This window comes from Ursus americanus, chromosome 16 (genome assembly GCF_024610735.1).
Source record: "Ursus americanus isolate L20-20 chromosome 16, mUrsAme1.1.p, whole genome shotgun sequence".
NCBI lineage: Eukaryota > Metazoa > Chordata > Mammalia > Carnivora > Ursidae > Ursus > Ursus americanus.
Genome location: NC_142142.1, coordinates 7,972,232 through 7,998,791, shown reverse-complemented (window position 1 = coordinate 7,998,791; position 26,560 = coordinate 7,972,232). Strand labels below are relative to the sequence as shown.

The following is a 26,560-nucleotide window of genomic DNA, read 5'->3' as shown; positions in this document are numbered from 1 at the left end:
GTAAGTAGGTTGTTGCAGGGGTGTATAACTGTACGTATGGGAGGGGGATGGAGAGAAGGGGCTCCCAATTAACTTCCAGAATCCCTCTTCAAGCACCTCAGGGCCCCTCCTCTCAGAATCCACTCCAACTTGGCCCCTTCTCGCCCTGTCCCCAAACCCCGGGTTGAGGACGAGTCCTCCCCAGGCCACGTCCCCTCCCAGGGCGGGCGGGGGCGGGCGCTAGGACCCTGCGGGGCGGGGCGGGGCGGGGCTCCGAGCTCCGTCAGCTGTACCTCCGCAGCCTGGAAAATACCAAGCCCCGGGGAGCGGAGCCCCCGAGCCCCCGAGCCTAGCCCGGAGGGAGGGAGGGTGGGGGCGCGCGCGGGGCGAGGGGGGCACGGGGCGGGGCCAGGCGGCGGGACCCACTGCTCCTCCCCCCGGAGCCCCCGCGCGGCCCCGGTCGCCCCGGCAGCGGCGGCAGCGGCGGCGGCGGAGGCGCTCGCACCCCCGGCCCCTGCGGGCCCCGGCGGAGCAGCGGGCACAGGTGAGCGTCCGGCTGGGCTGGCGCCCCACCCCGCCCCCACCACCCGCCCCGCGCGCAGCCCGCGCCGGCGCCACTGCCGAGTTAGTTGAGCCGGTCCGGCCGGCGGTGCGCGGAACCCCGCCGGACCGTCCGTCACCTCGGGTCCCGGCCTCCCCTGGGTCCGGAAGAGCTCTCGCGGAACCCCCCCCGCACCCGATACGCAGCCCCTGCTCCGGCCCCTGGCAGGTCTGGGGTCGCTCCTGGGGGTGGCCCCGTGACTGCCCGGTGCTGGTCCGCGCTCACTAGGGGGCCAGTCCCTGCCTGTGTGGAACTCTCCATCCGCCCAGGACCCCGGACAGCCCCACCCGCGCCCCCAGCGCACTGACTCCCGTCCTCAAACCGGTCCTGCAGGTCCCAGGAAGGTGGCGTCAGCATCTGCAGCCGCGTCGACGTTGTCGGAGCCTCCGCGGAGGACCCAGGAGAGCCGGACTAGGACCAGGGCCCTGGGCCTCCCCATGGAGAAGTCCGCTGCCTCAACAGAGCCCCAAGGGCCTCGGCCAGTCCTGGGCCGCGATAGTGTCCAGGTGCCCGACGACCAGGACTTCCGCAGCTTCCGGTCAGAGTGTGAGGCCGAGGAGGGCTGGAATCTGACCTACAGCAAGGCCGGCGTGTCCGTGTGGGTGCAGGCTGTGGAGATGGATCGGACCCTGCACAAGATCAAGGTAAGGTTGTCCTGCCCCACGTGCAGCCTCCACTGCGCCCTCGGACAGGGAGTCTCCTGCTCCTCCGCAGGGCCACAGACACCTGGTTGTGCACCTGGACTCAGAAGGAGTCTCCTGCCAGAAACCAGGAGGAGGCACAGTTCGCGGGGCAAGCGCTCATCACGCAGATGGGCCAACTGAGGCCTGGAGAGGGGGTGTGACTCACTCTGGCTTCACTCAGCCAGAGCCCAGGCTTCTTCATGCCCTTGCCTGCTCCTGGGGAGGTGGGCTGCGGCCAGGCCTGTCTAGGGGAGTGGTCTTCCAGGACCTCTCTGCTGGGGCAAGTCTTCAGGGGGTCCTAACTTGAGTTATCCCAGGTGGGGAGACTGAGCCCTTCTCTCCAGTTCCTGGTTCTGTCCGCACTCTCTGCAGCCCTGGGTGCCAGGGACCTGATTCCTTCCAGCCTGATGCCCTGCTCTTCCCTCCTCCTTCCCTGGCTGCTCCTAGAGTCTCCTGCAGGGAGTTAGGATCTCGGTTGGCAGATCCTGAAGTCAGGGCTTGGATGTCCCTGCTTTACACAGGACCAGGCTTGCGGAGGAGGGGGCCCAGGGAGGCCAGCAGATGCAGGGCAGATGCGGGTACATCAGCTCCCTCAGAGCCTACAACCCACTCCTCACGGCCCTGTGATTGTCCTCCATACAGGACAGGCTTGAGGTTTGGGACCCCATGAGCCCACCTTCCCTGCCGGACTAGATGGGGCAGAGGCTGGTGAAGACCACATTTCGGGGAGGGGGGCAGGTCTCCCTTCAGTGGGCTCTTGGCAGTAGGTTGTGCCCTTCACCTCCCTTGCCTTGCCCTCGCTCTCCTCTTTCTGCTGCCCTCCTCGGTGTGGAGGAGTGTATTCCTGTGGGGGGAGGGGAAGGGCACTGGACTCAGAGGGCACTTCTGCCTGGGACCTGCTCTCAGACTTAACTGCGGCATCTTCACTTCATTCCAGGTTGGAGATATCTGACCTTCCCTCTCTGACCCCATGCCTTTCTGCCTCACTGTATCTTCGTCATTTACAGCTTTGTCCATCTGTCCCATGTGGCGCCCCTAGCTCACCCTTTCTGTCCCCCTCCCCCCATGACTCTCTGTCTGGATCCCAGCTATCTGACTATCTCTTTCTCTCTGGGTTTCCATGTGTGTCTCTCCATCTGGGACTCTGCCCAGGCCTGAGGGCCCTTGGGCTGAGGGGTTCCTGGAGGCCTGATCTGTGTCTGAGGCTGAGGAGCAGGGAAGCAGAGGGCAGCTGGTGTGTCCCACCTGGGTGCTCTCCGAGGGCAGGGATAGATCCTATCCCTCTTCGTGGCCCTAGCATCCAATACAGATGGAGCAGGGATGTTGGTTCAATGAAGGATGGAAAGAAGGAAGGAACAAACTGAATGAAAGGTGAGCACGGTTGTTGCGAGAACCAGGTTGTTTTCCAGACTGTGACCTGGGAAATGCTTAAGGCTCCCCAGAAGCAGAAGGTCTGAACTAAGTCCAGTAGACTCCCACCCTCTGTGTCAATAGGGCGGAGTGGCCTCCTGCATCTGGCTTGGTTAATGAATAAACCCAGCCCAGTCCGGGACTGGAGCTGGTGGGTCTTGGGGCCAGACTGCCACAAGAGACCCCTTGTGGTCAGATCAGACTTGTGAGGTGACCTTCTTTGGGAGAGGAGGGAGAGGAGGCCTTCTTTGGGAAAATTGCGTGTTGTGGTCCCTAGGCGGGACCTGGATCCTCCTTCCCTCTCAGACTGAGCAGAGTTTGGAGGTGCCAAAAGGCCCTTTGCCATCCCTGTCTTATATTCCCTCCTCACTGGGGCATAAGAGGGGACACCAGCCCAGGGTCACACAGCCAAATCTTAGAAGAGACAGGCTTGGAACTCAGATTTCCAGCCTCCTAGCCTAGCTCTCTCTGTTCTGCTTCCCACAAAGGAGGTAGAGTTGGGGACAGGAGGTGAGCAGAGCTGGGGCCTAGGAGGGAGGCTGGAGCCTTGGCTATGGGTATCCCAAGGGGCCAGCACCCCACTCCTGATCCCCTCAGCATAGCCCAGAGGAGCTCTGGTAGATGGGCAGAGGTCTCTAAGCTCCCCATCCTCAAGATCCCAGGATTCCCGGTTTCCATGCAGTGAATCCCATTTCTGACAGGAGCCCCTGCCCTGAGCCAAGCAGGAGCTGTCTCTCTCTACCTTCGAATTTACCCTCTGGCCAGTTCTGGGCAGTCGTAGGCTTGTCTCCATGCTGTAAAGAAACTGAGGCCAAGAGTCACTTGCTTAAGATCACAGAGCGGCTGAGGCACAGGTAGGACCCAGGCCAGCCTTGCTCCAGAGCATGTGCCCCTCTCTGCTTGGGCTCACATTGTTAGTCAACGTTACAGCATTTGACGCCATCAATAACTCTTTGAAGTACTCAGTGTTCTCATAATCCCATTCCTGTTTGATAAGTGAAAAAGCTGAGGCCCGGAAAGGGGAAGTGGCTTGCCAAGGTCACACAGCAGGTCTGAAGCCAGAGTCCCCTAGGGCTGATTGGGTCACTCCAGGGGGCTGGGACTCAACCACAGGTGTTTGTTGAGCTTTTGCCCCCTTTCCCCATCCTGTTGCAGCCTGTCCTGGGCCTGCCCCCTGGACATGCCTTGTTCTCGTGATCCCAGGCTGAGGGTGGGGGTAGGGTTCTGCCTATGTGTCTACCTGATTGATCTCCTCCTCCTGTCTCTTTCCCCTGGACTTATCTTCTCCCTGTCTCTGTGTCCAGAGGTCCTTGAAGGCCACTGTAGCTCTGGGCCCAGCATTCAGAGCCAAGACAAAGGGAAGGGGCTGCTGGAGGCCACCTCCACCTTTTTCCTCCCTCCAGACCTCCAGCCTGGCCTGGCCTCAGGTCTGCACTGTGCCTCGGGCCCTGGAGAGGAGGCAGATACCACCTCCTGAGCGGTCAGCTCAACACGGATCCTGGGTCTAAGGCAGAAGGCAGATTGGAACTCAAACCAAGTCTCGCAATGCCCAGGCCAGTGTCTGAGTGATGAGAAATGGAAAACTGGGGGTCTGCCAGTCATTTAAGCAGGGTCAGTGTGGGTCCAGTCCTGGCCGTGGTATCCTCTTCTGTGTATGACCATAGGCACGTCCCTGCGCTTCTCTGGGCTGTTTCTCCATCTGTGCCATGGGGTTTTCCTGGCTGTAAGAGCCTCTGAACCCAACACCTGTGCTGGGGCCCATGGCAGAGAAAGGAATGAGGGGACAGAGAGCAGGAGGTGATGTGGCCTGCCGAGCCCTGCCCTTGATGCTCGCGTGCCCAGCTCTCTGATGCTGCAGCCTGCCTAGCCTTGTGCTTGGCTAGCCATGTGAGAGGCAAAGACCTGGCCCTGTCCTCAGAAGTTTCCAGACCCTGGTGAAGAGAGGAATGACAATTCCAGGTGACCCTGGCCTACTACATGGGGCAGATAGTCACAGGCAGACCACAGAGGCAGGAGTGGGCCCAATGAGCGGGGCCTTGAGGGGCTTGCTGGCTGGAGCAGGGGTGTGAGGTCTCTTGGGGGAGTGTGGCTGAGAACCTGAGGTTCCTCTTGCTACAGGAAGCTGGGCAGTGGGGACCTGTCTTCTCTGACTTCCTTTCCTGTGGCTCCTCCCCTTCTGCTTTGGAGTAAGATCCACAGCCCCTCCCTTCCCTATCTCTCTGTCCCCCTGCTCCCACATCACAGGGCACCCCCACCCCCACCCCAGGTTTGAAGGTTTCAAGTCCGTTCCCCCTAAGTGCCTCATTAGGTCCCCTGTGAAATGTGGGATTATTTTATGGCTCTCCAAGGGCCCTTCTCACTCTTAACAGTCTTAACACTCTTAATGGACTCAAGAGGGTCATGGGGAATGTGGGGGCAGGGGCAGATGTTTTCTTTATGGCTTCCCACTGAGTCTTCACAGCTGTCTTGTGGTGTGGGTCTTATTAACACCATTGAACAGATGTGGAAACTGAGGCTCAGAGCAGGAATTCATTTGTACAAGGCCAAACAGCTAGAGGTGGCTGAGGCAGGATTGGAATTCAGGTCCTTGGATCTCCAAAGCTGGGTTCTCTCTGCTCCCTTGGGCTTGCTTATAAACATCATTGGGCCCTTTTGTGTTTAGGACCCCATGGGTCCCAACATGCCCCTCTCCTGCCTGGGTCTCCCTGTGCTGTGTCATTGTGGGAGGGCACCCTGGAGAGGACCCAGCTGAGCAAGAGCCTAGTCCTCGGTGTGACCTTGGAGGTTACTTCACCTTTCCAAGTCAGTCTTGCGTGTGGTGGCAGGAGTGTGAGTTAATCTGGTTTTAGGGCCTTGGACTCCGTGAGTTCAGGTTCAGGCTGGGACTCTGCCCATCTGGGGCTCAGTTTCCCCATCTCTACAGGAAGCTGCTGGGCAGGTGGTTTGTAGAGGCCGTTTGGGCCTTAGACCATGGTAGAGGGGTCTATACTGCTGGGCACAGAGCAAGGAAGGTGGGCTAAGGCCTTGCCACTCTGTGCCATCAGAGAGCTCTCCAGGTGGGGCACTCGAATCCAGGCTTTGGCCCTGAGGACCTGTCCCGGCTGCCTCTCACTCTCACTTGGCATGGGGGCAACTGGGGGAGTAGTTCTAGAGTGGGAGTCTGTTTACGTCAGCAAACAGGCTCCCGGAGAGCGTGACTTGAGAGAGTCAGGGTCAGGATCTTCAGGTGGGGGAGCTCAGAGAAGGGAAAGGTCAGAGGGGGCTGGAAACTTTAGGGAAGTCCTTCTGGAGGAGGTGCCCGGGCTGGAGCAAGGCTGGAGGGGAGGAACCCATGGTCCAGAGTCCCGCCACAGGGCCTTGAGCAGCCTGCCGCCGCCACCTTGGCTTTAGCTTCCTCATTTCTCAAGTGTGGATAGTAGGGCCGCCCTGCCTGTCTTTGGGCATTTCATTCATTCGCTCATTCCGTGAACATTCACTGATAGCCTCTCTGCCTGGCCCTGTGCTGTAGGTTAGGGACAGAGAGGGGAATGGAGCCCACGCGCTGCTCTCCAGGAGCTCCCTCGTGCGTGGACGGACACTCATCACAGGAGCTATGGAGACCCAGAGGGGGCCCCTGAGCCAGCCTTGGGGGCCGGGGAAGTCTTCTGGAATGCTCAGGTGATACCTTTGGAATTGGGTGGAGAATGAGATGTACACGTTTGATAGCACCAGGAGCATTCCACACAGGGGAGCAGCTGCGTGAGGCCGGGAGGCGGGCCGTAGAGCAGTGCAATAGGAGACTGACAGGTGGCGTAGTATGGAGCTGGGGGCTCAGGGGGCTGGAGGTGATTAGAGAGCTGGACCAAGGCCCTAGGAGGTGGGTCCTGGAGGTCCTGGGGTGCCGGGGAGGGTTTGCAATAAGACAGGGAGGAGGAGGATTCTATATTTGTCTGGACAGAGGTGCTGGGGCTGTGGGCAATGCATCCAGAGAGCGAGGGGTTGCCTCCAGAGAGATTTAGGAGCGATAACGGATGGGACATGGCGGTGTTAGCATAACCCTTTGCAATGTACAAGCTGTGTCGTGCAGGCCGGGTTGTAAGATGGTCTGGATGTGCAGCCCCCTTGATGCCTGCCTTGGGGATGTGAGGAACCTTGCGTGTGTGAGTGGGGTGAAGGTGGGTGCCTCTAGTCAGTGTCCCCCTGGGGCCAGAAGAGCCAGTCCTCAGGCTGGTTCTGTACGTCCACGCCCAGCTCCCCAGGCTCTGGCTTTTAAACTTTAACGAGCCTCAGCTCAGTTTCTGGCCGAGAGTCTTTAAAGTTTCAGGAGATGAGAAAGGAGGGAGTCCCGGAGACAGATGGGTTTTCTTTCTTCCCCAGCGTCTCCACGCCTGGCGGGGCCACTTGGAGCCAGGGCTGTGGGCGCCATGACTCCAGAAGCCTGGCAGTCTCCAGAGAGCTGGGACCTCGGTTGGGCCACTCCAGCCTGTTCCTGAGGGACCAGCGGCCACAGGCCGGGCCACCAGGTTGCCACCATGATAGACAGGACAGAAACCTTATTCCAGCCCCCGCCCTTGACCCTTGTCCCTGACTGGGCAAATGAGCACACACCATCAACAGGTGGGAGGAGAGCTGTTCAGACCAGGTGTTAGGCTGGAGGTGTCCCTGTTCCTCTTGGTGCCTCACTTGATCCCCTCTGGTGTGCTTGGGCTGGCCTCAGTGTTCTGGGGCCCCCAGACCTTCGGAAGCACAGACAGTGAAAGAAAGTGGCAGGCCCAGGACTTAGTGGCAGGTCCCACGCCAAATCCGGGCTCCTCTCACCTGTCATGAGACAGCCTGGGGCAGGTGGCACAGAGCAGCTGGAGCTTTTCTCTGGGGCTTTAGCCAAACATTTGCCTCTCTGACTCAGCCTGGACTCCCTGAAGACAGATATTTGCTACCTCTCTTGTCTCTAGAGTCATGTCCTGGGGCAGGTAAGCAATGCCTACATGCGTACACTGCCCCCCATAGCACACACACATGCGAAGTGGGATGAATACTGTGGTCCTGAGCCATTTAATCTCGTCCTTTGCGTTTCATGCCACAACCTGCATCTGCCGCTGGTTCCCTGAGATCCTCTCTACCATCTTCTGGATGCCCCCTCTCTATCTTTGGTCCTTCCACATTGCTCGGGATCTGATTCTGGACCAAAGAAGTGATAAGTCTTTTTTTTTTTTTATTTAAAGATTTTATTTAATTGACACAGAAAGAGCGAGAGAGCATAAGCAGGGGGAGCAGCAGAGGGAGAGGGAGAAACGGGCTCCCCACTGAGCAGGGAGCCAGACACAGGGCTCGGTATCTAGACCCTGGGATCATGACCTGAGCCGAAGGCTGACGATTAAACAGCTGAGCCACCCAGGTGCCCCAGAAGTGATAAGTCTTAAGGCAGAGGCCTGACAACCAGAGCACATGGAGTTCCCCAGTGTGTCTCCAACATGCATTCATTCAACACATTTTTTTATTGAGCACATACTATATGCCAAGTATTGTGTTACATCCAGGAATTTCGTGGCAAATCAGACAGATAAGACCCTGCTATTATGGGCTTACATCCTGAGGAGGAGACCAGAGAAAACAGAAGCAAACTGATAATTAAATCAGATGCCAGATGGTGCTTGTGTGTTATGAGGACAGGCTGATGCGATAGGGCTTGTCTGGCCTTCTCCGCGTGCATCTTCTGTGTGGAGCTGGACTGCGGGCGACTGCGGGTGTGACGTGAGCCTCCTCCCAGGTGCCCGGTGGCGGCTCTGACCAGGGTCAGGGGGTCAGTAAATCGTATCCGGGGTGTGTGCGTGTGCATGTGCGTGCGCCCGTGTGTGTGCCTCAGTGTGGGCCCGTGTGTTTCTGTGTCTGGCGTTACTGTGTGTGTGAGTCACGCCCCCTCACCGCAGCGGAGTTGTCTCTGATCCAATTATGTCTCCTCAGCTGTCTCCCGGTGGCTGCAGCCCCGGGCTCGGCGCTGGCTCTGCCACAGCTTTCCCCTCCCGGCCTCTGTCCAGCCTCCCGGCCTGGCCTCTGGCCTGCCTCTGGGTCTCAGAGTCTCCTCTTGGGTGCGTTCTCTGTCTCTGCGTCTGAGGGTTCCTGCCTCTTCCTTCATGTCTCTACTTGTCCCCTCTTCGTCCATATTTTTTTTTTTCTGTCCCAGTTCCTTATTCAGTCAACAAACCTCTTCTCACACCTCCCACCCACTCTGCCACACCTCAGCCACTGTGCGGGCGCTGGAGGCCTGAGCGCGGATCAGACCCGGGCCCTGCTCCTGAGGCCTGGTGGGAAGACAGGGACAGCCCTCCAAGAGAACTCAGCGGAGGGACCCCAAGGCAGACAGCACAGTTGGGGGGCCGTCTGGGCAGGGCCTTGGGAGCCCAGCAGGAGCCAGGCTGCAAGCTGAGCAGTTCTCTGCCAATCCCGCAGTGCCAAGGGCTCCCAGAGGCAGGAGACTGAGAGTGAGGAGCGGAGGCGGAGCCCGAGTGAGGAGGACATTTTGGAGTTGGGATCCGGGCCCGAAGGCAGAGAGAGAGACAGCAGGGACTTTCGAGCTGGGCAGTGCTGCCATCAGCTCTGGGTTTTAGCTCCCTAGCAGCAGGGGAAGCACTGGCCTGGGAGCCAGGAGACCAGAGACAAGGATGTGGCTGCAGTGGTCCAAGCAAGGACAGGGAGGCTCGCCTCGGGCTGGTGAACAGGAGGGGCCGGAAGGTGGTGGCTGAGCAGAATCCCAGGGCTGGGAGCGAGGGGCAAGTCCAGAACCATGCCCGGGTTCCAGGCACTGGAGGAGAGTGGAGGGCAGTGGGCACTGGGCTAGATGATATGGCAGTACTGAGTACTGAGAGTGCTTTGGGGGCATCAGGCCATGGGCAGTCTGTGGGGCCCTGGGAGGTGTTTATCCAATTTGTCTTTGTCTTGATGTCTGTGTGTCAGCCGTGGCCCTTGTCTTGTCTCTCTAGTCACCCCCTATCCCTCCCTCTTCTTCCAGGCCCACCCACACTCTGCCTCTCTCAGCTCTCTCCTCTGTCTGGCTCTCCCGCCTCCCGCAGGGCTAGAGCAGAGTGGCAGGAGCTCCGGACCAGGAGGTCAGCTCCCGAGATGTCAGAGCAAGGTGCTCCTCGCTGCTGCAGAGCTGGGGCCTGCTGCTCTGCAGCCTGAGGGGGGTGCTGGGGTCCAGACTGGGGGGAGGGAAGGGGGAAGGAGGCAGAGCAGCTGTGAGTCACTCAGCCCTGGATGGAGAGCAGCAGAGGGCCCAGACTGGTCTGCGTGAGCAGACTCAGGAGCCCTGTCTAGGGCAGGCATGGCAGCACCTCCACTCTCCACAGTGTCAAGGGGACTCCACTTTTGGGGAGAAGATGATTTGGAGGTATTTGGTGCCAGATCGCCTTCCCTTCAGAAGAGAGGGCCGCAGGGCTTGTCTGGTCATTGTGCAGGTGGGAATACTGAGCTAGAAGGTGGGGGAAGGAGCCTCTGCACTGGGCCCGAACCACACGTGCTCCCTGTGTCCTTCCAGCTCCCCTCACTCCGACACAGCCAGCCCCAACAGCCCCAGGCCAGGGACAGTCCTCACCTGGCCAGGTGCTTGCTCACCTGAGATTCCTTGGGTCCTCACAGAGCAGAGCCTGGTTCTTAGGGAGCAGCCTTGGGTGGACTGTGGATCATACTGGGTTCCAGGTGGGTTCCTTTACTTCGCTTTTTTGAGCCACCATTTACAAATGGGCATAATCTTCCCCCCTCCCAGGTAACTGAGAGGATGGAATTAAATGAATTCGTAAAGCTCTTAGCACAGAGCCTGGCACACCATTAACATTTGCTGAATGGATGAATGAATGAACAGTCTGAGGTACTCAGGGGACGGCTCCATTTTCTCCTGCCTCCTTTCTTGTTCACTCGGGTTACGGTTACGTGGTGGAACTGCTTGAGCCCTCCCCTTCCTCCACCCAGTCCAGGCCTTTTCAGGCCTCAGACTCACGCCAGCACCTCTGCCTGGAGCTCTGCCCCCTCCTTTCATCTGAGCGCCATCTGCCCTTCCCTTTGTCCTGTAGGACTGCGCTTTGGTGCTCTGCCTTGTAGCTGCGTGCTGGCTTCCCTCTCCCCCTGCCCTGCCCGCCCACAGCAGTCACTGCCTGTGCAGCCTGGGGGCGCAAGGGCCCTGGGTCCCCTCTGGTCCCACTCCCAGCATGGTCAGGTGATGCGGAGCATTTCTAAGGGGACTGGCTCGGTATCAGGGTATCAGCGTGGGCAGCCTCAGGCCCCAGCTCAGCTCCGCCCAGGCTTCCGGGTCCAGGGAACGAGGACCTCTGGATTCTGACAACACTCTCAACTCAGGGGGCAGAAGTATAGTTTCTATGCCTTGTATAAACTGTGTTGTATCAAGAATCCAAAAATGAAGAATCGCCCAAAGCCTCGGTTCCTGAGCAAAACTTTTCCTTGGTTCCTCCCAACTCTAATTCAAGGGTGTAGATAATTTATACGTAGTGTAGACCTTGGCACAGGTACAAATTTGTATCCTCTTTTGTTCATTTAACATTGCATCTGTAAAAGTTTCTAATATTGCTACAGAATTATTAATTCACGAACATTTCCGGCAGCTGCTCCCTGCCTGTCCTATTCTAGGTTCTGAGGGTTCAGAGACAGCCTTGCCCTGGGGAGCCCACAGTCCTCAGTAGCTGGGCAGTCATCATCCAGGTGATGTGTCTTAACCCAACCGGGCCCAGCTGTGGGTGGTGTTTCAGGTCGTTCTCAATATATTTTGCTAATTATAAATGTGATAATATAGTCATGAATATTATAACAGCTTTTTGGTGTGTTTTTTCCTGAGTATTAATTTCTGGTCCTGGGGTTCCAGGAACTGAGTTGAAAGACATTTTTCTTTTTCTTTTTTTTTCTTTTCTTAAAGATTTATTTATTTATTTGACACAGATCGAGAGGGAGAGAGCACAAGCAGGGGGAGCGGCAGGCAGAGGGTGAGGGAGAAGCAGGCTCCCTGGGATCATGACCTGAGCCGAAGGCAGGCACTTGACTGACTGAGCCACCCAGGTGCCCCTGAAAGACATTTTTATGATTTTAAAAATATTTGCCAAATTGTTTTTCGGAATAGTGGAATTGATTTTTGCTGTCACTAACTGAATAACACTTTTACCATATCCTCACAAGCAGTATTTTCTATATTTTTGCTAATTTACTAAATATAAATTGGCACCTCAATACAATTCAAAATACTTTATCAGAACTTTTAAAGATCTTTCAGCAAGTCCCAGACTCCTCCCTGAAGCCTGTCTCTGACCCCGCCCCCCACCCCTACACCGCATTTCATGCAAGGATGATGGCAGAAGGAGCCATCAGCCTCAAGAGGTATAAAGAATTTTACAAGAGTCCAGGAGGTTTTCACGACGACACTTCCTTCTGATTCCACAGAAGCACTAAGGACCATCGGCCATAGCTCCTGTACTCTCAAAGTCAGAGAAAGCCTACACAGGCACAGCCTCTTCGTCGGCTCATCTGTCCATCCTTCCATCCAGAAACAGTTCTTTACTAAACCGTGCTGATGCAGGGGATGGACAAGGGGGCCATAGCGCCGTGGGCAAAGCAGTGCTTTGCAATGTGTGTTGATGGAGGGAGGCTTGGGGGTGGAGGAGACAAGAAGGAGGCCCCCAGGCCAACCTGAAGGATTTGAGGACTGGGAGGGCTTCAGCCAGGCTTCTGAAGTTCAGAAACAAAATAGGGAAGGAGCCAGGGAAGGAAAGTCCTGGGAAAGCAGGACTGATCAGGCCTCTCTCCTCCCGTACCCCACTCCCCACTTTCTCTGACCCCTTGTGTCAGTGCCCTTGAGCTGTTCTTGAGATTTGGGGGGCCTTGGAGGAAGGTCTTAGAAGTCTCCATTGTGGGAGCCCCAGAAACCCAGAGGCAAGGGCAGGCGCTCCATCGGCTTGGCTCAATACTGGCCTCTTGGGGCCTTTGGGAGAGACAGTGAGGGTCCTGCGAGGGGACCCAGAGCAGAGAGGGTAGAGGGGCTGCTGAAGCTGAGCCTCTCACATGTCGTGTGCCCCAGGCCAGTCTGCCTCTCAGTGCTGGGGCTGACATGGAGTGGCACTGCCTGGCTGTGAGCGGGGAGCGGGTGCATTTGCGTGGGCCCCTGGTGGGAGAGGGCCGCCCACCCCACTCTCTGTCCATCCGCCCTGTGGAGGGATCTGGGGCAGTTTTGTTTTTTTAAACTTTGTTCCCTGGCCCTGGATATCCTGCCCTTTGGGGATTAGCAAGAAGGTGCTCCGGTCACAGGGCCTGAGAAGTCAGGGAAGCTGCTGGGGTTGGGGCTGGAGGAAGGGCAGCTGCTGCCCAGGTTTTATGTACAAGACTCATTTAATCCTCACAGCTCCACTCTGAGGGGAGGATTATCCCTGTTTGATGGATGAAGATGCGGGGACTCAGAGCTGAAGTCCTTTGCCCAGGCCAAGGCCAGAAAGGATCTGCAGAGTAAACTGTGAGCTACGGGGTAGTGCAACGGCCGAAACCTTCGCAGGGGATCTGCCAGGTGCAGAGCTCCAGGGCTGTTTTGGAAAAGTACGACTCCGTCTTTGAGCTCAGTGAGGCCTGAGGATGGAGTCAGGAACTCTGATCTGAGGAAGAATGTATGAGCTTTGCATTCCCGGTCAGCAAGCCGTCTGAATCCAGTGAGCTCTGCGTAATAACCGTCAATGAACCAAGACGGTCTCCAGTTGCCAGCGTGTAGTTTGGGCCGGGCCAGTCCTGCCCCTGGATGAGGGCAGCAGAAAGCCTTGGCACTTTGGGGTCAGGCACAGCCAGGTGCTGGTTTTCTGCTTCACCGCTGTTAGCCTTGAGGGCTTGGTCAATCCTTGTAACTCTCTAGGCCTCAGTTTCCGCATCTGTAAGATGGGGATGATGATACACACTGGGGAGTTGGAAGGATCAGAGACAGTGTTTGTAGAGGATGCAGCTTGGTACCCTTGACGACTGGCAGAGGCACTTTGACCTAAATGTCGGCTCCTGTGGGGTCCATGGGCCAGGTGCTGTCGTCTCCTTTGTGATGATGAATTAGGTAGTGATTTTGAGCCATTAGTACATGGGAATGGTTATTGAGGCCGTGGCCGTGGTTCAGGGCTGTGGTTGATTTGATACTGAGTGCCCCACCCGCAGTCAGGAGTACTTCCCTTTGATTTGAATAGGGTTCTGTTGGGAAAAGATGATTTGGGAAAAGATGATTTGCATAACAGTTATTCCTCTTACAAGACCGTCTACTAACATGCAGCATGGCGAGCTGTCAGCACAGCCCGTGGGATGTTACAGAGCCCACACGAACCCCTTACCTTCTCTGGGCCTCACTTTTCCCAGTGGTTACTGAAGAGTGGTGGAGGAAGAGATCATCTCCCGGGTCCCTAGGACTTGGGGATAATCCGTGTGCCCCACGTATCCCACGGGCAAGGATACCAGAGACCTGCTGTGTGAAGTCTCGGGGTGAGGGCCAGACTTGCGTCCACCCGTCTGTCAGTTTGCATGTTACCACCCCGGCCTTTGGCCCTCAAGGCCATGTGGCAGCGCCGTGGAGGTGACCCGACTTCTTTTCCCCTGTCTGGGGTCAGCTATCTCCCTGGGTCTTGGGAGAGACTGCAGCCCCTCTCCCTGCCACTTCCTTCCCTCCCGTGGAGATTCTTCCCTTTCTCTCAGGCTGAGCCCTGGGAAGGCCTCCAGAGAAGCACAGGGCAAGGGGTGGGAGAGAGAGGAGGGGCAGAGTGAGACACAGCTTGGCACTCAGCGGTCCCTCTGCTGAAACGCCCTCTCCCGCCTTGTGGCACGTCTGCTCCTTTTCCTTTTAGGCTTCGTTGCCCTCTGCTCCCACAGTCACTGTGCCCCTCTCCCTGACCCTGACTCATTCTCTACTGAGATTTTGTGTCCTTGTCCCTCATGCCAGCTGCTCGTTGGGGCTCCTGGTTCACTTCTGAGGCCTTACTGTCCAGTTGCAGGCCTGGCACGCAGCAGACTCCAGAAAGTGGTGAGTGGTTGGATGGACAGGTGTGCAAGGCCAGGGAGAGGCCAGAGGAGCGCCCAGGGCACAAAATACGAGGCAGCACATGCAAATGGGACCTGGTGCTGTCCTGTGCAAGGGTAAATGGCTGCTCATGGAAGCCTGCTGAAGTCAGAGCAGCTACTGTTTTTTGAGTATTTACTATGTGCCAGGCATGTTACGTACATTATCTCATTTCATTTGATCCCAACATCCCCATGAGATAGGGACTATTATTACCCTCATTTTTCATGTGAAGAAACTAAGACTTGGAAGTTTGTGCCCAAGGGGAGGAACTGGAATTGGAAGCTGGGAGTGCCAGAAACCTTCCCCGATGGCCTTCCTCACTTGTCCAGTCCCTTCTGACCATGGCTCTATGGGACTGAGAGCGTGCGGGTCCCAAGGCTTCTGAGCACTGTTTTCTACCTCCTGGGGCTGGAGACAAGGGAATGCGGGGGACACAGTCTGTAGTTTCTCTGCTGTCACCTGCTCCCTCTGGGCCTCGGTTTTCTCAGCTGCAAGTCAGCCTCCCTGCTGTAACCAGGCCTAGAGAGTTCTGCAGCTCAGCAGGGCTCCTCTGAGCAGCCAGGAGCAGCCCTCCTTCGGTTCTGGTTTGCAGGGGGAGCTCTTAGCCAGCCAGCCCAAGTGACTGACTTGCCCAGGGCCCAATGGCTGTGGGTTCTGGTCATGGGCCCGCCCCCCAGGTGCTCTCCAGTGACTCACCCCTACCCACACCATCCCTTCTGAAGCCTCTTAGAATTACACCTCGCACAAGTGGTGGCTGCCACTGTGGGCAGGAACAATGCTGGATGTAATTTACCCCTCTTGGCACAGCTGCGCTGCCTCCTGCAGGCTGTGGAAAGAGCGCGGCCAGGAGCCAGGCTGGATGAGGACACCCATGGCCACTCGCCACTCTGTTCTCCGGACCAGCCACCCAGCCTGCCTGCTTCTTCACCCACATAGCCCCGCCCCGGCCCAGCAGGGCACTGCTGCTGGCCTTCCTCCCCAAGAGCCTGCCACAGTTTCCCTATTTTATTTTATTTATTTTATTTAATCATTTGTATGTATGTATGTATGTATGTATGTATGTAAAGTAGGCTCCATGCCCATCATGGAAGCCAATGCGGGGCTTGAACTCACAAACCTGAGATCAAGACCTGAGCTGAGATCAAGATTTGGGAGCTTAACTGACTGAGCCACCCAAGCATCCCTCCCTCTTCCTTCCTTCCTTCCTTCCTCCTTCCTTCCTTCCTTCCTTCCTTCCTTCCTTCCTTCCTTCCTTCCTTCCTTTCTTTCTTTCTTTCTTTCTTTCTTTCTTTCTTTCTTTCTTTCTTTCTTTCTTTCTTTCTTCCCTCCCTCCCTCCCTCCCTCCTTCCCTCCCTCTTTATTTAAAAAATGAACTGTTACGCAGAGTTTACACTTACCTGCGGGGTCTGTCTCTGGTCGCTCTTGCGGCCTACTGCTTGCTGTCTCAGGGGGAGGCCTTTGGTCCTGAAACCACAGCAGTCCTGGGCGGAGGGGAAATGGGCAGTGTCTGGGCAGTGTGGGCCCCTTCTCTGTGTGCGCCCACCCCCAGCCACGAGTGGGCCTGGGCGCTGGGGACGCTGAGCCTGGTCAGGGCGAAGAGGCAGTCCCAGGTAGGATTCTAATCTAAGAGCAGAATCCTGTGTTCACCGCCCCTCCACACACTCAGGGCCCCAGGAGAACACCTCTGAGGACTTGCAAAGCCAAATCAGCTTCCAAACTTGAATTCAGTTAGAGAAGGTCTGTTTCCTGGGAGGCCGCCCCTGAGTGTTCCCTGATAGCTGAGAGGACAGGAAAAGCCGGTTTTGAGCCCCTGCTCGGCTGCTTTCTCTGCTGTGTGATCCTGGCGCTTGCTGCGTCTCCTGGGTGTCCGGCTCCTGCTTCGCAGCACAGGACTGATGCCGGCTCATAACTGGGGGTAAAGTCTGAGTGTGTGTTGAATGTCCGCTGCGGCATCCAGATCTCCACGCAGGCTGCTCGGCAGAGGTCGTCCCGGTGCTGTTGCTGCTGCCGGTCTGACCTCTGCGATCTTCTCCAACGCCTTTCTCTCTGTCACATCCCTCCCATCGCATCGTTCACTCCCTCAGTTCGTTCCCTCATGCGTCATTAGTCTCCTTCAGTCTGATAGAGTTCCCCAGTCCTTTCTTGACATTCAGGACCCTGACACTCAGCGGGGGGGGGGGGGGCTTGTGTAAAAGTCCCTTATTTAGGGTTTGTCTGATTTTCCTGTTGATTTGATTTCGGTTGTGCATCTTGGGCAGAAATGTCACATAAGCGGTGCCTGTATTCTCTTCCTTGCATCCTGCCCGGCGACACCCAGTTGTAACTTGTCTCATTACTAACGACGTTTGCTGTGATCACTTGATTCGCGAGGCGTCTGCCATGCTTCTCTACAATGAAGTTACTCATTTTTCCCTTTGTAATTAGTAGTATTTGATGGGAAGTTTCTCTGAAGCTATGTAAATACCCTATTCCTCTATTTATTTATTCATACCCGTATATACTTTGATTTCCTATTTTATTCCGTGGAATATAATCTGTTGTTATCACTACTTTAATACATGGGTTGTCCCAGCTTTAGCCTATGGTAGGTGGCCAACTGTCCTAGTTTGTCTGGGACTGAGGGGTTTCCAGGATGTGGGATTTTCGGTGCTAAAACTGGCAAAGCCTTGGGCAAACCCTGACAAATCACTCACTGAACCAGTGGGAGCTCTTCATGCCGGATCCTGTGTCTGCCATGCAAGGTCCCTGTTACTCTGTGAGTATGTCCTTACTTGCTGGCACAGGATGTCCCAGGTTCATCTTATCTGGCCCAGCCCCAGAATCACTCATTTCTCCAAGAAGACCTGGAACCAGGTCTTTGAGTATTAGGCTACACCACACCAGGGGGACTGGAGCAGATGGAACTCGGCTTGCCTACACGCCTTTCTCTTTTTTTTTTTTTTTTTTTTAAGATTTTATTTATTTATTTGACGGAGAGAGACAGCCAGCGAGAGAGGGAACACAAGCAGGGGGAGTGGGAGAGGAAAAAGCAGACTCCTAGTGGAGAAGCCTGATGTGGGGCTCGATCCCAGAACTCTGGGATCACGCCCTGAGCCGAAGGCAGACGCCTGCACCACCCAGGCAACCCCATACACGCCTCACTCTTGTCTGCCTCTGTGCCTGTTCTCTGGCTGTTCTCTCTTCCAGGGCCTTTGGCAGACACCTGCCTTCCAGATAGCTTCACTATGTAGCATGATGCCTCTCTCCACCTTGCAGAGCTGCTCCCCTCCTTTGTGCCCTCACTGGGCAGTTTAGGGTACCTCTCCATTGTCAAGTTGGTCTCCTCCCTCAACTGGCAGCCTCTTGAGCACAGGCCTGAATCAACTCTGATTCTTCTGTGCTCTGCACAGGGCTGGGATTGGGGGCTGTTAGTTAAATGATTGGATTTAGAGTCCTACCCACTTCATCGAGCAGAAAAGCAGAGAGGGAAGGTGAGTCCTTCAGAGTCACACAGTGAATCTTTGCAGGCTGGAGCCTGTCCTTGAAATTCCTTTTTCCTTCCTTCTTTCTTCCCTCCTTCTTTCTTTTCTTTTCTTCTTTGTTTCTTTCTTTCTCTTTTTTCTTCCTTTTTTCTTTTCTTTCTTCTTTCTTTTTTCTCTCTTTCTTTCTTTTTCTTTTTTTCTTTCACATTTTAGACCTTTCTTTGACAATCAACAGGTCGTTCTCATCAACATGAACTGTCTGTAGACTTTTGAAATTGGTGACAGGGACCTGGGTAACCAACATATGGAGCTTCTTTGGTGAAACTTCATCCTTGTTATGTTTCCTGGACGACCTCACACAGCTACAGTATGGAACATTCCTCATTCCCTTGGCCCAGACAGCTTTGTTGAGCCTGGTGTCAATGTACACATCTGAAGTTCCCATCTCCTTCATGGCAAATTTCTGGATCTCTTCGGGTGCCTGACGGGCTCGCTTCTAGAAACCCACTCCATGGATGTGCTCGTGAATGTCGATGGTGTGTTCTCTGGTCACTAAGTCATTGGTGGCAGAACGGCCCTTCATCTTCTCACCACCCATCTTTGCGGGAGCCATTCTCCCGGACCCAAGCTGGGAAGTGAGCTTTGGTTTTCTTAATTCTAAAATAGGGCTAATACCTCAGAGCCTTTCTGTGAGAACAAAATGCGTAATGTGTAGAAAGCGCTTAGGATAGTGCCTGGCAGGAAAAAAAAAAAGGAGAAACTCTCCTCTGCTGGTGGCCGAAGGGAGAAGGAGGTGGAGAGGAGAAGCCAAAAAAAAAAAAAAAAGGATAGTACCTGGCATCTAGTGAGTGTACCTCTCAGTGTCTCTGGGGGGCCTTTCTACTTAAATCTTTTCATTATTGTAAGATGCAGTACTATACATTTTAGAAAACTAGAAATACAGCAAAAAGAAAGCCGTCATATTCTCATCATCTAGAGATTGCCGCTGTGAACACTTTCATGATTGTTCTTCCTGAGGCTTTTCTCTGCCTATATTTCCCCCCAATGAGATGACATTCCATTTTATCACCTGCTTTTCTTCAGGCAGCAATCCACCACTTTGTTTCAGTAAATTTCCAGCACGTCTAATACGCAGATGATATTCACATTTCTCCAGTCATCTCAGATAGAGCCTTCCTCGCTGTTTTGTCCATGCCAGTCTGCAGTCCAGGCCCACACCGTCTGTCTGGTTCTTGTGTCAGTCTAGCCCAGTCCCTTCCTATGACATTGACCTGTAGAAGGGACTGGACCAGTAGCCTTGGAGAATGCCTCACCATCTGCCTTTGGTTGTATTCTTGTGAAATTTAGCCTGTTCTCGGTCCTCTGTATTTTCTGTAAAGTGAAGTATATCCAGGGCTTGATGAGTTCACTGGTGCCTAGAATACCCAATCGGTGGTGATGCGCCCTTCCTGTGGCCTTTCCTCACCATTAGTGCTGCCAAGGCCTAGCACGAGATTAGAGGAAAGGCAATGTGACTCTCCCTCATATGGTTGCATAAATCCCCTTTTTTAGTAACATGTGTGGCTCCCTTGGCACTGTCTAAATGCCCAGTTCTGGGAGACCTTTTTAAACTAATCAAGAAAACTCGTCCAGTTGCTAAGCGGAACTTGATCCTGGGGTTTTGGGCTTTGGGGTGAAAAAAAAAAATCACAGAACAAGGACATGAACTAAGTTTCATGTTGCTGAGTGCAAACTTAACATAGTTCTGTTTTTACAGACATGTGATCTGGGTTAAGTACAGCTCCTATACTTACCAGCTGGGTGACCTCAGGCAAGTTACTTAACCTCTCTCGGCCTCAAGTTCCTCCTTGGATTTCTTGCCTGACAGAGCTGTTTTCAGGGTTAAATAAAAAAAGTATGTTTGCCTCTTTTTTCCCCTAGATGGAAAGCTCTTTGAGCACAAGGCTAAAAATCGTAAAAAATCCAAAGATGTCTGAGGCACCTGGATGATTCAGGCAGTTAAGCATTTGCCTTTGGCTCAGGTCATGATCCCAAGGTCCTGGGATTGAGCCCCACTTGGGGCTCTCTGCTCAGTAGGGAGCCTGCTTCTCCCTCTTCCCTCTGCCTGCTGCTCTGCCTGCTTGTGAACTCTCTCTCTGTCAAATAAATAAGCACAATCTTTAAAAAAAAAATCCAAAGATGTTTGTTGGATTTAAAAAAAAAAAAAAAAAAAAAAGGGGGCGCCTGGGTGGCACAGCGGTTAAGCGTCTGCCTTTGGCTCAGGGCGTGATCCCGGCGTTATGGGATCGAGCCCCGCATCAGGCTCTTCTGCTATGAGCCTGCTTCTTCCTCTCCCACTCCCCCTGCTTGTGTTCCCTCTCTCGCTGGCTGTCTCTATCTCTGTCGAATAAATAAAATCTTTAAAAAAAATAAAAAAATAAAAAAATAAAAAAAAATAAAACAAAAAGGAGTACAATGGTACGGCCAGGTGATGAGTACCATGGATGAAAAAAACTCATCCATTTGGGCATTCGTTTGTTTATTTATGCTTTCAATTCATTTAACATGTACCCATTCCAGGTTCCGTGCTGAGTCAGCCGTGAGCCCCGATGCATGAAGCTCAGGGGTCTGGAAAGGCACAGACAGTTAGTGTGTGGGAGTTCCGAAGGTCTGGCCTGCTCATTCAGGAAGGCTTCCCGGAGAAGGAGACTGGGAAGGAAGGGGAGGTCTAGTGGAGACTGGGGTGGGGGAGATGGTCTCTGGATGTAGGGGCTGTGTGTCTCCTGGCACAGATGGCTTCCGGGAGGGCTGCCCAGGGCTCATGGCAGGAGGTGAGCCCATGCTGGCTTCAGAGGTTGCTGTTCTCTGCTCTCCTTCTCCTTCTCCCCCCTTGCTTGTCCACCCTTGGGTCTCCTGGCCAGGGCTCTGAGCCTGGCGTGACCCTGACAACCCATGTGTCTGTCTGCAGTGCCGGATGGAGTGCCGTGACGTGCCAGCTGAGACACTCTATGACGTGCTACACGACATTGAATATCGAAAGAAGTGGGACAGCAACGTCATTGAGACTTTCGACATCGCCCGCTTGACAGTCAACGCTGACGTGGGCTATTACTCTTGTGAGCAGGCGCAAGCATGCTGATCCCAGCCTCTCTGCTCCCATCCAGGCCTCCAGCCCAGCCTCTTTCTCCCACCTGCCCTCCTGGCGGTCGCTCCCGTGGCCAGGCTGCCCAGACACCTGAGTGCTAAGACGTAGGAGCACCGTCCCTGACATTGCCGCCCATTCCCAGACACTTGGGCACACACACGTGGACACTCACAAACACATAGGCACTCCCATGTGCACGTATACACACTCCACACACGTGTACGCAGTCGTGTACACAGCCCATGGTCACATGCTGCATACTCCCAGTTACACATTTTCAGATACACACACTCACTATAATATTGTTCTCCCACATACTCAGCATTCACATAGACGAACAGCCGGGCCAGCAAGGGAAGGGTCATGTGAGGTTGTGAGCAGGAATGGCCGGAGACAAGAGGGGAGAGGGTTCTGCTCTGGCTCTTTCCTAGTCTCAGCCCTGGGACTGTGGTCTGGTAGGCGGAGGGGTACCCATTTGGATCAGGGAGAATTGGCGGCTAACTAGGCATCTCTGTGTTCCTGGCCTCAGCTATGCCCTCCCTTGCAGTGGCCTGGCTGAACTGTCCCTTGCACTCCACAGGGAGGTGTCCAAAGCCCTTGAAGAACCGTGATGTCATCACTCTCCGCTCCTGGCTCCCCATGGGCACTGATTACATCATTATGAACTACTCAGTCAAACACCCTGTGAGTCTACCTGCCTTCCCTGCTGGGTGGGCAGGGGAAGGTGCCAGGTATGGCCGGGCCAGCAGGCCTGGCCCAGGAAGAGGCCCCTGGCTGCTGTCATGAATTTCATGTGACTTCAGCCCAGGCATGAAGCTCTCTGGCCCTCAGTTTCTTTCCTATATAGTGAGAATAATGGCTCTTGTCTCCCTGCTCAGCTCTCAGGCAGATGAGAAGAGGGTGATGTGGGCCATCAGTGTGGGCGAATGGGATGGGCTGGCTGGGAAAGGGGGTGCAAGGGGTGAGAGGCAGGGTTCTCTGACCCTCCCTGAGGCTAGGCCTCCTCACTATCCATGGCAGGCAGGGCAGGCAGGTACAGCTGGCCTGGGCAAAGATGAGTGTGTCTCTGTGTGTGTGTGTGTGAGTGCCCATGTGTGTGCTCATGAACCCTGACCCCAGACTGGAGGCTTTCCTTAGGAGAACAGGGATACCTTAAGAGAGGCAACGGTGACCTAGTCTGAGTCCTCCCTTTCTCCTCACCCCTGCATCAGGCCTGGCCTGGAGTGGATGCCAGGGCGTTTGAACTAACTCCGTGTGTGTGTGTGTGTGTGTGTGTGTGTGTGTGTGTGTGTGTGTGTGTACTTGTTCACAAAGACAATTCTCTTGCCCCGACCCTGAGTCTCACCTCCCTTTGCCTTCCATCCCCAGAAATACCCGCCTCGGAAAGACTTGGTCCGAGCTGTGTCCATCCAGACGGGCTACCTCATCCAGAGCACGGGGCCCAAGAGCTGCGTCATCACCTACCTGGCCCAGGTGGACCCCAAAGGTGAGGGCTTGGCCCTGGCAGCCCGTCATGGGACCCTTTCCTATACCACAGGGGATGCGATCTGATCTACTAGGGATCAGACAGGGCCTCTGTTAGGAGCCGTTTTGTATTTTGGGACATCTCCATCCAAAATATCATTTGAACCAAGGTTTGAGACTTTATAATGGTTTGAAAAGCAAATGCCAAGGTGGTAGCTGCTTCTCCACGACCAAGCTTGGAGCTCTCTTCCTGGACTCCCACACCCCCAGGCTCTGACTTGCTTCCTGCTCACTGGCTGGTCTCACTCCATCTGTCTTGCTGGCTCCTATCCTCTGCCCATCCTGGAGGCCTGAGTTTTCCAGGTCTCAGTCCTCTTCCTCTTGGGAGGGCTCAGCTATTCCCAAGGCTTCTGTGGCCAGCCGACGTGTGTCTCTGGTGGGATCCAGATCCCTGTGGCCATTGGCCTCCCGGACTCGTCCCTCAAGATGTCTTCCGGGACCTGAGATTCACTGTGTCCAATGCTGAAGTGTCTCCCCTTCTAGGTTGTGCCTTCCCCTAAGCCTCCCACCCCTGGCCACCCATGCCAAGAACCTGGGGGTTGATGGGGGTGCCTTCTGCTCAGCTCCCAAATCTGGCCACCCATTCTTATTGATTCTACCTCCTAAGTAGCTCCTGAATCTATTTTCTTTCTCTCCGTACTCAGCCACCTCATCTGTCCTTAACAGCTACCAAGGGACTTTTCCAGAACACGTATTTCCTCATGACTCTCTTCTGCTTAAAATTCTTCCGTGGCTTTCTGTTGCCCTCAGAGTAAAGTCTAAGGCTCCTCCCCAGGTTTCCCAGTCTCTCCTCACACCTTACATGGTCCCACCTCCCTGTCTAGGCAGGGGTTTCCCTCAGCCTCGAGACACCTCTCCTCCCTCACTCATGCCCCTAGGGCAGCTTCCGATGTCACCTGCTTTGCCTCCATACCCAGAGTCACCGCCAGCTCCCTGCTTGGTGGATCCAATTCCCTCTAGCAGAGCCCTTGGCACTGTTGGGCCCCAGACAGTGAGCTGCTCTTTGGGTCCCTGGGACTGTCCCAGAGTGGGTATCACAGAGTGGATGTGGAGTGAGTGATGAATGGGTGACTGTCTAGAGGATGGGTAAGCCCTGAACGTCTTTGCCCGGATGTGCTCAGGCCCCACTGAGGGTCCAGTGACCCAGGCCCAGGGCCCTCTAGCACCTCACTGGCTGTGTTGGGAGGCAGAGGAGACACTTGGGAATGAGAAAGGGTAGACAGCTGGACTGTGGATTCCAGGTCAGGCCAGGGTGGGACGCTCAGCCAAGAGGCCTATGTAGCAGCAAGACTGCCTGGGGCAGGGGGCTTGGAAGGACACGTAGATGAGGGCCTAAGTGTCAAGGCCATTCACAGGTTGAGTATGAAAAGGGATGTCAGTGGAGGGGAGGTGGCAGGTGGGAGCTTGGTGGGTCATGATTTCAACCTATTTGTAGACTGTGGTCACCTAGGACCCTGTGGTTTTCTTCCATACAGTCCTCTGGGGCTCAGCAGAGGGACAGGAGGGGTGTAGGGAGTGGGTTTGGGGGCCACAACAGAATTGAGCCTGGAGGCCTTGGGCTGAGGTGGGAAGAGAAAGTGATGATGATGCAGTCTTATAGGATTTGCCTCCCAGCCTCCCCCCTCCCAGGGAGAAGAGGGTAGCCTCTTTGGAAGCCCCAGGCTGGAAGGAGCCGGCTGGTGTATATGTTTGGTCGGGGCTGGGTCCCTGAGGCAGCTGCTTTCTTCTCTCCTCATTACCCTTCCCTGCTCTCATAGGCTCCTTACCCAAGTGGGTAGTGAATAAATCTTCTCAGTTCCTGGCTCCCAAGGTGAGTGGCCTTGGGACTTTGGGGTATGGAAGCTGGGGGAGAGGGTTCGGATGAGGGGGTGGGTCAGGGACGGAGACTGGAAGCCAGGGGGCGGAGTCAGGGCCAAGGGGCAGAGTCATGAAATGGGCCGCAGTCAGGATCCCGGGAGCTGGGGACTGAGCCGCTGGAGGGCGCAGGCAGGGACGTGGCGAAGACTCCGTCCCGCTCCGCGTCCACCCCTGACTCGGCTGTGCGGCGGCCCCACAGGCCATGAAAAAGATGTACAAGGCGTGCGTCAAGTACCCTGAGTGGAAGCAGAAGCATCAGCCGCACTTCAAGCCGTGGCTGCACCCAGAGCAGAGCCCGTTGCCGAGCCTGGCGCTGTCGGAGCTCTCCGTGCAGCACGCGGACTCGCTGGAGAACATCGATGAGAGCGCGGTGACAGAGAGCCGGGAGGAGCGCTTGGGTGGCGCAGGCGGCGAGGGCAGCGACGACGACACCTCGCTCACCTGAGCGCGGCACCGCCGGCAGGGACCAAGACAAGATGGAGCGGGGCCAGGGGTGGCGGATCCTCCCGCGCTTTCTCCCCTCCCCCACCCCCTGCGCCTCTTAGGGACGCTGGGCTCGGGCCCAGGCTGGCGCTGCGGCCTGGCTGGACACAGCCCCAATAAACGATCCCACAGCCTCAGCCGGCTCATTGCTGTGCCTGCTTTCCACCTCACCAGGGTAAAACCACCGCCGTCCTTAATTCCCTTGTTCTAGAGTTCATGTTGTTAATTTCATTATTGGTCACCTGGCCTTTGCCCCTTTAGGCAACCCCTCATTACCCCATGTGTAGTGGGGGTGTATGTCAGGTTGTCACCCCTTCCTCCTGTCTGTAGTGTGCTCTCTTCTCCTGTGTCTCATTAGTTCACTCATCATTCACCTATCCTTGTGGCCTGTTCATTCTGCCATTTGCTCCAGGCTCTTTGGCTATCTTTACTGCTCTAAGAAAAGAAGTAGGTCTGGCCAGAGGCCCCGGGGCAGCAGTCAGAGGGTGAGGTTCTGCCATGTGACCTTCAGCCTAAGGCCCCATTGGTACAACCTGTGAAAGTAGAGGGTCTGACACTCTCCAGTCATCACAGAAGGAAGGGGGAGAGGTTCCTGGGTCTCAGACCACAGGGCTGTGGGTCTCCCAGTGAACACTGGGGGCAGCCTGTTCTGGAGGAGGAAGGTTGGGCGTTGAGATGAGGGTCATCAGATCCCAGTGCAGTGGAGGGACCAGGTCCTGTGATTTGAGACTTCCCTAGGTCACTTTGAAGACCTCAGGCCTGCGTTAACAGAAAAGGTGGGACTCCCAGTCCTTTGCAGAGGATCAGGTGTTAGTCCCCTGCTACCGTGTTCCACCTGACTGCTTTGAAGACTAGGCTTTGAGATCTAGAGGGATGCCTGAATCTTACCTGTTCTCTCTGGCCTCCAGGTCCCCTTGCTGCCTGAGGGACACCCCTGCTATCAGGTTGGGAGGGGGGTTCTGTGCTCTGCCCCTCTCTAGTGTTTTTGTACCCCATATGAATTTGGGGCGTTTGGCCCTGACCTCCCCTCCTGGAAAGTGACTTGCCTTAGCCTTATCAGGAAGATACAGCCTGCTTGGAGTTGACTCTTTTCTAGAGGGGCAAGGTGGATGTCCAGCGGAGGGTAGGCAGGAGATTCTAGAACTCACCACGACTTGGGTTCTAATCCCAGGCTTGCCCTACTGGCTTTGTAACTTTGGGCAAGTCCTGGAACTTCCTGGAGCTTCATATTCTAATCCCTAACCTGGGGTGATGATTTTTGCTTTCAAGGAGAGGTATGAGGATTCAGATAAAAGGAATGAGTTGCCCAGCACTGGGCCTGGCATGTAGTAGGTGTTCAGATTAATGACGCCTAATCTCAGAGTCAACCCCGATGCCCCAGTCTGGTGAGAGCTG

General features: G+C 55.4%; 1 protein-coding gene and 1 pseudogene across 1 annotated transcript; one reads left to right on the top strand and one right to left on the bottom strand.

Moving 5' to 3' along the window:
- The first annotated feature begins 390 nt into the window (after positions 1–390).
- Positions 391–25,302, top strand: STARD10 (StAR related lipid transfer domain containing 10). The gene is made up of 7 exons (XM_045816233.2): positions 391–523; positions 914–1,224; positions 21,125–21,272; positions 21,882–21,985; positions 22,670–22,787; positions 24,583–24,635; positions 24,882–25,302. Exons 2-7 carry the CDS (start codon positions 1,018–1,020, stop codon positions 25,125–25,127), a joined length of 876 nt encoding a protein of 291 aa, XP_045672189.1. The 5' UTR covers positions 391–523; positions 914–1,017; the 3' UTR covers positions 25,128–25,302.
- LOC123804215 (large ribosomal subunit protein eL31 pseudogene) lies at positions 9,681–18,799 on the bottom strand (annotated as a pseudogene).
- Positions 25,303–26,560: the final 1,258 nt, after the last annotated feature.